The following is a 10,000-nucleotide window of genomic DNA, read 5'->3' on the forward strand; positions in this document are numbered from 1 at the left end:
GGGAGCAATATATAATTACAGCAAGAAGAACTGTACTCTGAACTACTGAAAGAGCTTTATGATTGGCAAAATCGCGGGTGAAATCACAGAATTGGCCAATAAAAACTGAGTCCACTATTAAACGCGGAAAGTCGTGGAAATTCACATAATGTGACTGACATGCTATAATTGTGAGGAAAGGAATGTTTGTGTTTTCCAGGGACTATGCACTTCACAAATGAACCCAGGTCAGCCGGGGGCCACCAACTTTAGCCGGTAGCACTGCACCCTTCTCGGACCACCTCTTTACCTGCCTACAGAACATTACCATTCAGACCTTTAAAACTCTGGCCACCTCAAACACACGTGTGCGAAAAACTACGAAACTAACTACGAAATCTAGCTCCTAAACACTGCGCTACTACTGCTAATGATAGTCACTTGGTTGGTGTAGATTTGGAAGGATGTTTCAGCATTGGGTACACAGGGCTCACTGGGGCGAGCTGCCTCATCTTGAAGGTGTACTTCTCCTCTGGCAAAGATAATGATCCTTCAGAAAAAGGAAAATTGTTTACATACATCACATGTAAAAAATGTGTCACTGCTGAAAAAGGAAAAGACTGAAAGGGTCCGCCTAAGTTATGTAAATCACAAGTTTAGACCCAAGTGTTTTCTAGTAGGTAATGATGACCGCGGTAAAACTCCCGATGGCTAGTTTTACCGTTTTAAATCAAAATGATTGAAAAAACGTGCTTGATAGCCGCACTTTAATAAACTCACGGACGGACTGGCGCCAGCTCACTAGCTTAAATGCTAACATGGAAACAAGAGACATTAACATCTTTCCCCATTACGGAATTGCTTACTCTAATCTAAACATATATAAGCACATCACTGTCTGAGCAACTAAGCTATTCAATTGTCTTACTGTCTCTCAGAGTGATCAATCTTTACTGAGAGGAAAAAAGACAGGGGTGTTTTTACAGAGCATTCAAGGACCACTAAACAGAGTAGGACACAACGCCTGCCAGAAATAAAGAAAAAATAATAATTAGATTTGATATTTTAAGCACTTTTCATTTTAATAAATCTTAAAGTACTACCGTACAAACAAATATTTAAAACAAAAAAGCTTAACCATTAAAACAAATAAAATATTAAGACTAAAACACGATCAGTGAAGCATAAGAAACACAAAACATGTGAAATAGTGGGTTTTCGAACAATGTGTCTATTTACTTTTGTTATTAAAAAAATACTTGGTCAAAAGATTGCTGTGTGTGCAAGTACCGCAATAGTAATGATATTGCGATAACCGTGATTTTAAATATTTATATCGTTACGTCTCTATTTGCAAGCAAGGTAAAAATGTCTGCCAGTGTGTGGTCTAAGTTCCTCTATACAACAGGAGCAACTTAGTGTTTTTTTTTTGGCATTTTCTGCAAAAATGTCTCCTAAGTTTTGAACTAAGCTCGGGGGTTGGTATGTTGTCATTCCCGAGCCGGATTTGGCTCCCAGGCCGCCAGTTGTATAACCTTGCCCATTTGTCCAAGTCAAATTCCAACTTCACTGAAATCTAATAGTTGTATTTTGTTATAGTGGTAACATTGTATTTTCTTTACCGTTAAAGTACACCAGTCATAAACCTTTGACACCCAAATTTGACCCTTTCACCCTCATCTCACCAGAGACGGTATAGGTGCTACTGGAAACAGAGATTCAGCTTCATTGAGAATAGATTCGGTTAACATGGGAGAGGGTTTTATTGTCATTAAGAGGGCTTTTCTCTCTCACTCTTCCTCTGAAACACACACATGCACACAAGAGGAGGCCAATACTCTGGAGGAAAACACACATAGCAACAGACAGCCGCACAATTTGTGTACACATTACTCGACTTGTTTTGATGCCGGATGGCGACTTCACAATTGTGGTGACAAAGCATTTTCTAGGGAAGGCTGCCACATTCAGTAATATAAAAAAAAACATGCAAGACTGAGTTTAAATTTTACACCCAACATGCCTGTTATTAATACTCAACAGCACTATCCAAACAAAAACAATCAACGTACAATATAATGTTTCTATGAAAAATGCAGGGACCGTAAGAAAGGTGACAACATATTCATTAACGTCTCCAAAAAGGGATTTTTCTGGTCTTAAAGGGGAATTGCACTTTTTAAATTTTTATTCTGCCTATCATTCACAATTCCTATTTAAGACAAGAACACATGTTTTTAATTTTTATGCATTCTAAATCATAATTAAATGTTAGCAAAAGTCAGCTAATAATGGAGTCAATGGGAGTCGCTCTAGTCCGCCTATACCATATATATACCGGTATATGGTTACCCTCAGAGGGCCGCTTTTAACAGTGAGTAATATATGAATATACATGTATATACATAATATATTAACAATATATTTTTTACATAAGCTGCAATAAAACAAATTTAATTTAAATTTAAAAACTAGCTCAGTCACCAGAATTTTACAGTAAAAGCAGTGTTGTTTTTTTTACAACGTATAAACATTTTTAATAAATGGAATGGAAAAACAATACCACTGTTTTTAGCGGTAAAATTCAAGCAACAGAGCTGCTAGTTTTTTTTACAGTAAAATATTGTTGTTTTAATGTTTTGTTGTTGTTTGTAATTTAATGTTTTAGTGTCTTAATGTATACGGAAAAAAAACAGTACCAAAGTTGATATTACTTTGAAAAAGGTCCATGGAGCCGCATGTGGATCTAGAGCTGCAGGTTGCTGACCCCCGCATTGGCAGAATCCATCAGCTAAAATGTTTGCTTTGTAAAAGATCACCACGGTTTGAACGTTTTATATCACGGTTATTTAGACCCAAATTATTACAGGTATTATTAGGGATGTCCGATGATATCGGACTGCCGATATTATCGGCCGATAAATGCTTTAAAATGTAATATCGGAAATTATCGGTATCGGTTTCAAAAGTATCGGTATCGGTTTCAAAAAGTAAAATGTATGACTTTTTAAAATGCCGCTGTGTACACGGACGTAGGGAGAAGTACAGAGCGCCAATAAACCTTAAAGACACTTCCTTTGCGTGCCGGCCCAGTCACATAATATCGACGGCCTTTCACACACACAAGGTAATACAACGCATACTTAGTCAACAGCCATACAGGTCACACTGAGGGTGGCCATATAAACAACTTTAACACTGTTACAAATGACTGTGAACCCACACCAAACAAGAATGACAAACACATTTCGGGAGAACATCCGCACCGTAACACAACATAAACACAACAGAACAAATACCTAGAACCCCTTGCAGCACTAACTCTTCCGGGACGCTACAATATACACCCCCCGCTACATTCACCCCCCCCACCTCAACCCCGCCCCCCCCAACACTGCCCACCCATTTATTTTGGAAAACCTTGTTACATTGTTTAATGCATCCAGCGGGGCATCACAACAAAATTAGGCATAATAATGTGTTAATTCCACGACTGCATATATTGGTATCGGTTGATATCGGAATCGGTAATTAAGAGTTGGACAATATCGGAATATCGGATATCGGCAAAAAAGCCATTATCAGACATCTCTATTTATTATTGTTGAATGTGCTCAATAAGTACTGACACACACACACACCAAAATCTACAATCAAGTTTAATGTTTAGGAAGAAAGTAGGCGAGAACTCTGTGCATGCTGTGTCTGTCATCTTTTCGTGCATCAACTGGAGTCTCCCCCCGGTGGCTCTTAAAATAAATGCATCTTTCAGAACTATGACTTCAAAGGCATCCATCCATCCCATATAAAGTTAAAAAAGTTAAAGTACTCATGCTTGTCACACACACACTAGTTGTGGCGAAATTATTCTCTGCATTTGACCCATCACCCTTGATCACCCCCTGGGAGGTGAGGGGAGCAGTGAGCAGCAGCGGTGGCCGCGCCCGGGAATCATTTATATGTTAATAATTACTGTGCATGGCTGGTGTATAGGTTTTAACAAGACATATTTGTATCTGTGATTGTGTTTCTGTGGCCATGTGATGATACAGTACCACACTCCGTCACAGAGCTTCTATGTTGTGGCAGCCACATTGATGGGTGACTTGACTCACCAAGCAACAGTAGTACACACACATACATACATACTGAAGAATAATGCCTACCAAGTGACAGCGTCTGACCACAAACCGTGTCTTCACTCATTTATTTTGCACCCGGAGCATAACAGCTTAGTGTGTCTGTCTGCCTGATGGTGCATTTAATGTAATTTTGGTTTTTTAGTAGCAGTATTTTTGCTCTCATTCTCCCTGTAAATTACATAGACAAAATCTGTCACCCATAATTGTCTAAATGCTGCGAGACTAGCATAAATCAAGCATAAGACCAAAATGTGTGACTTGGTGGGAAGGACCAACACTTTTTTTTCCTCAGCTTTTGAAATATTCGTCTTTCAGAAGATGAAGGGAAAATTCAAGAGAGGAAAAGCAGCTATACGTAATTTCTCAGCGTCAGTGGCGGTTTTAGGTTCAGTGTGTCATTCACTGTTCTTTTGTGTTGTGCGGGTGAGTGTTTTCAAAGCTATTAGCAAATCAAAAAGCAATTTGTTAATTGAAGTTCAAGTTTGCCTTAGAACATTACCTGTGCGACACAAGCTTGCCACAATGTAAAGGGCTCAAAAGGGGATTTTGCAATGCATTGTGTATCCATTTTTGTTGGCCAAAGTTTTTGTTTACATGCCTGTACTGTACCTGCGGTACACCTGGATTAACTGGATTAAAATGAATCGTACAAAAATAAAATCACAGAACTGTAGCAAGACAAACTGTACACTAGGGTTGTACGGTATACCGGTATTAGTGTAGTACCGCGATACTAATGAATCATATTCAGTACTATACCGCCTCTGAAAAGTACCGGTCCGCCGCCCCCCATGAGCGTATCGAGTCGATACTACTATGATTACGATAATATTTTTTGGCATCACAACGTATTCTTTCGGGTTTTTTTATGTATATTATGTTTATAAACTCAGGAAATATGTCCCTGGACACTTGATGACTTTGAATTTGACCAATGTATGATCCTGTAACGACTTTGTATCGGATTGATACCCAAATTTGTGGTATCACCCAAAACTAATGTAAAGTATCAAACAACAGAAGAATAAGTGATTATTACATTTGAACAGAAGTGTAGATAGAACATGTTGAAAGAGAAAGTAAGCAGATATTAACAGTAAATCAACAAGTAGATTAATCATTCATTTTCTACCACTTGTCCTTAATAATGTTGACAACATAATAGAATGGAAAATGACACAATATGTTACTGCATACATCAGCAGCTAAATTAGGAGCCTTTGTTTGCTTACTTACGAATAAAAGACAAGTTGTCTTGTATGTTCACTGTTTTATTTAAGGACAAACTTTCAATAAGAAACATATGTTTAATGTACCCTAAGTTTTGTTGTTAAAATAAAGCCAATAATGCAATTTTTTGTGGTCCCCTTTATTTAGAAATGTACCGAAAAGTATCGAAATAATTTTGGTACTGGTACCAAAATATTGGTATCGGGACAACACTACTGTACACTATTCCAAAGGCTCGCGACCTCGAAAAAATAAGTAGCATCGGTGGAAATGATCCATATGCGCACGTTCAATGGACAAGAGATTTAAGTAAGCTGCCACCATTGTCGAAGCCAAACTTGTCTATATCTCGTCAACAAAGTCAGTTTTTACCCCGGTAAAGAATTTCAGAATGAAAAGTCTGTTAAGGCTCATTGTACTCTCTTCAAATTACGCGTAATCTCCAGCTTTCATCTCTTATGTGTAGGAGACGGAGTGAGGGTGCCCACTGCTCAGCCTCAATTCATAAGCAGGTTTCCCTGAAAAAAACAAGCCCTATTATTACTTTTGAATACATTGATCACTGGGCTATTTTTCCGAAAATAATACTCATTCATTTTTGTGCTTACCCATGACTAAAAATAAACAGACAACAAGCTTTTTTTTCAAAATATTGTATGTTGTTTGTCGCCCGCAACTATCTTGGCTAACGCTAACAGCCTACTAAATGGTACATGTGAAACTTAATGAAATAGGCTTTGATTCAAACCTACCAGTCTGAAAATGCTGTGAACACACCAACATGTACCAGGTGTTGGCGTTAAAAGTCATGTTTGATCGTCTCACAGCTGCTATCCAGGCTATTCGCCGTCTATGTATTAGCTTACTTAACCGAGGTCCTTGGCTTTACTTTCACGCTAGAAATGAGAAAACTCACCAAATAGTTGTTTTTTCCTGAAGCGATCATGACAACAATTTAGGAAAGAGTCTTGCATTCAGCCATGTAAATACGCGGCCAGAAAGACCCACAATGCATTGCGTTTACGATGTCACACTTCCAAGCCCTGTCGGAGACTCTATGTTGCCCTATGGTCCAGACACACAAGTGTGTCATGATCTGATGAGAACATGAGGGCTGTGCACAAATAAAAATGGTATTTTTCCCCCTCATCCTTGCGGCGCCCCCTTGAGAATAGCGCCCATAGCTACAATCACCACTGATAGGAATGTTGGCAAATTCTTTATTTACCCCTGTTAAATCAAATTCAATTTGTTTTCCCCCCCAGAGTGACCAAGTTTTGGTTTGGTGTGAGAACAACATCCGCTGCGCACAGGTAAGTACATATGCTACATTATACTACACACAATGTTGCCTCAGTCCAGATTCACTGCTTTCTGCAGAACATGTTGTCTGTGTTTGAATCTGATAAATGTCCAACATTGTTCTGTTATTTGGTGTCTGAGCAACTCTATTGAGTTGTTTGGGGGACCTTGACCAAGATGTGTGAATAATGCATGTTTTCATCATAACCTGAGAAAGCTTTAATGAATGAACTAATGCTGCTTGTGGTGTTTACGAACTCTGTCCACCTTTGCTTAACCAGTACACACTCAAATAACCTTTGAGATGTGTTCCTTCCTGTCTTTTATCACTTTTACCCAGCTAGGAGTGATGTTACGTCCTTTTGTGCCATTTTCATTACTTTACTGCAAACCCACAGACTGGTCATTGGGCAAATTGATGCAATCTCAGACCGAATGTAGAGCTCAATCAGCAGAGGTCAATATCAATAAGCGCTTCCTCATGCAGTGGATATAGCGCACTGTACAAATAAACAGCCATCAATCCCCAGCCTCCTCCACCACCATAATTACAAATACACAAATCTTCAACTGATAACTCAAAATGTTAATATTACTATTTTTTCAATGGTGGAAATCTTTCGATTTGATTACAATTACGATTCAGGAGCTACAATTAGATTAAAAATCGATTATTGATGCATCTTTGATTTATGTACCGTATTTTTCGGACTATAAGTCGCAGTTTTTTTTCATAGTTTGGCCGGGGTGCGACTTATACTCAGGAGCGACTTATGTGTGAAATTATTTGCACATTACCGTAAAATATCAAATAATATTATTTAGCTCATTCACGTAAGAGACTAGACGTATAAGATTTCATGGGATTTAGCGATTAGGAGTGACAGATTGTTTGGTAAACGTATAGCATAATCTTACCATAATATGTTACGTTAACAAACCAGGCACGTTCTCAGTTGGTTATTTATGCCTCATATAACGTACACTTATTCAGCCTTATTTTGTCTTTCAAATGTCTATTCTTGGTGTTGGGTTTTATCAAATAAATTTCCCCAAAAAATGCGACTTATACTCCAGTGCGACTTATATATGTTTTTTTTCCTTCTTTATTATGCATTTTCGGCCGGTGCGACTTATACTCCGGAGTGACTTATAGTCCGAAAAATACGGTATTTTCATTTTTCATTTATTTTCGTTTCACTTAATAAGCGTTTTTCACTTGCAACTTTTAAAAACACTGCATTTGTAATAAGAAATTCCCATCACATTTATTAAATTAATGGAAATGTGTGCAAAAGTGGAACATAAGTGCCCTATGATAAAGGAGTTAGTCGGGTCTCTCAGAGAGGTGGCTCGCTGCAGTCAGCCACATTTTAGAACTGGCTGCAGTACTTTATTTACAATAAATACATCTATTATCAATTATTGTCATTTACTAATCGATGTTATAATCGTCCATGTCCGAATTGGGATGCATCTAAAAATCGATTATTTACCCCACCTCTACTGATCACCACACCTCTGCATGTTGCTGCACTTTTATTTTCTGTCAGTTGCTTAAATTCCACACAATCGACTGAATTCTGAACTTTAAAATGATTACTGTCATGTCTCAAGTGGTAATATTTTATTTACAATTTGTTTTTATTTATGTTTACAGTTGAATGTAACTGACATCCAAACGCAGCCACTAAATAATCACTTAAACTGTATGGGAACATTTTAGTTTTTCTCCATCTTTCTAAATGCAGAAGTGCCAAAATGTTTTGATTGCAAGGGCCAAATTTTGCAACGGGCAATGTGATTTATCAAGACTAAATCAGTTCTGCGGACGCTGTTTTGTATCTATATTTAACATGCCTGAAATGTTCGTACAAACTGGCACAGTTTCGCAGAAATGGCTGTGAGAAAGAAGGCGATTGCATTGCAAAGACAGACAGACAAGGAAAGAGAGAAAGCGAGAGAGAGAGAGGGAAAGAGTGAGAAAGAAAGACAGAAAGAAAGAGAGAGAGGGGGGGGGGGGTGAGAGAGAGAGATAGAGAACATTCTGTCTCTGCTCGTCAACGTATTTGGACTGTCAAAAATAGAAATATTAGACATACCTATTTTGCAATATAATTTAGCAATTTTATAGCTGCTGGATTACTTAATTAAGAAGATAATCAAAACAAATTACATTAATTAATTTTGGTGTTTGCTGGCATTAATGTTGTTAGTTTTTTCATAAAGAAAATATATTATTATAATATATCTCCTGTATGAAACGTCTTGCAATACACTCTACTGTACTAAAATAATTGCAAAGCTGATAGCACATGCAAAGCTGATCAACTAAATGTATGTAAAGTGGATTGCGTCTGTTAAGTGAGCAGAATAAGGTGTGCAATCCATTTTGCGCCTATGTCTTCATTATTATCCTAAATATATCCTGATTATTAAAATGCTTATAACACTGGGAGGAGAAGATGCATATATAATTATTTAGCACATGCAATGTGATTCATCAACACTCATCACTGTTTTGCGAGCACTATTTTGCGTTTTATTTAGCAAGGATGTGCAAACTGACAGTTACACACACGGCTGCAGGATCAGTGCTTGTGCTGCACAAACAGACACGATGAGAATCCGAAGTCATATGTGTGTGTGTCAACATTTTGGACGGTCAGAAATCAAAAATATTAGACGTATCGTCTATTCAGCAACATCATTTTATAAATGTATTGCTGATAGATGACTTAAGGGGCTGATTAAAACTAACTCAATTGATGCGTTTTGCTGTCCTTTAGTATTTCTTTTGATGGGATTTGTTTTTTTCAATATATATAAAATATTTATTCTATGGAAAATACTTCTTTAAGTATGCTTTTTCACATCTTGAATGGAGTAAGTGCAGTACACGCAAAATCCTCGGTCTGCACCACTTTTTAAATTGCACACGCAGTGTTAGTAAATCACACGCAACACGCCCACTAATAGTATGTGCTACTTTATAGATTGCACACGCTGTTTACCGCATGGTATTTGGATCTTCGTAAATCAGGCCCTCAGTGATAGACAGTGCCACATGTTCAATCATGCATGATGCACACATTTTCCCACTGCACAATTAAAAAAAAAGAATATCTAGATGGCTCTGTTTACTCTTTTTAAGATGGCTACCTTATGGTGGCTCGCATGAGGGATTTTAATATTTAAATTAAAGTATGGAAAAACCTGTGCCATATTATGAAACACTTGTATCAAATTGTATCTGTAATACGACAGAATTGGCTATAATTGAGGCATATACTGTATATATATATATATATATATATATATATATATATATATATATATATATATAT

At 37.5% G+C, this 10,000-nt stretch overlaps 1 protein-coding gene across 1 annotated transcript in view; it reads left to right on the forward strand.

The window, feature by feature from the left end:
• anos1b (anosmin 1b) overlaps nucleotides 1-10,000 on the forward strand; it is a 108,663-nt gene that overhangs the window by 20,313 nt on the left and 78,350 nt on the right. The window contains exon 2 of the mRNA XM_061976367.2: nucleotides 6,617-6,664. Coding sequence (XP_061832351.2) covers nucleotides 6,617-6,664 — 48 coding nt within the window. The remainder of the gene's footprint in view (nucleotides 1-6,616; nucleotides 6,665-10,000) is intronic.

The sequence above is a fragment of the Nerophis lumbriciformis genome, linkage group LG14, assembly GCF_033978685.3.
Source record: "Nerophis lumbriciformis linkage group LG14, RoL_Nlum_v2.1, whole genome shotgun sequence".
In the NCBI taxonomy this organism is placed as follows: Eukaryota; Metazoa; Chordata; class Actinopteri; order Syngnathiformes; family Syngnathidae; genus Nerophis; species Nerophis lumbriciformis.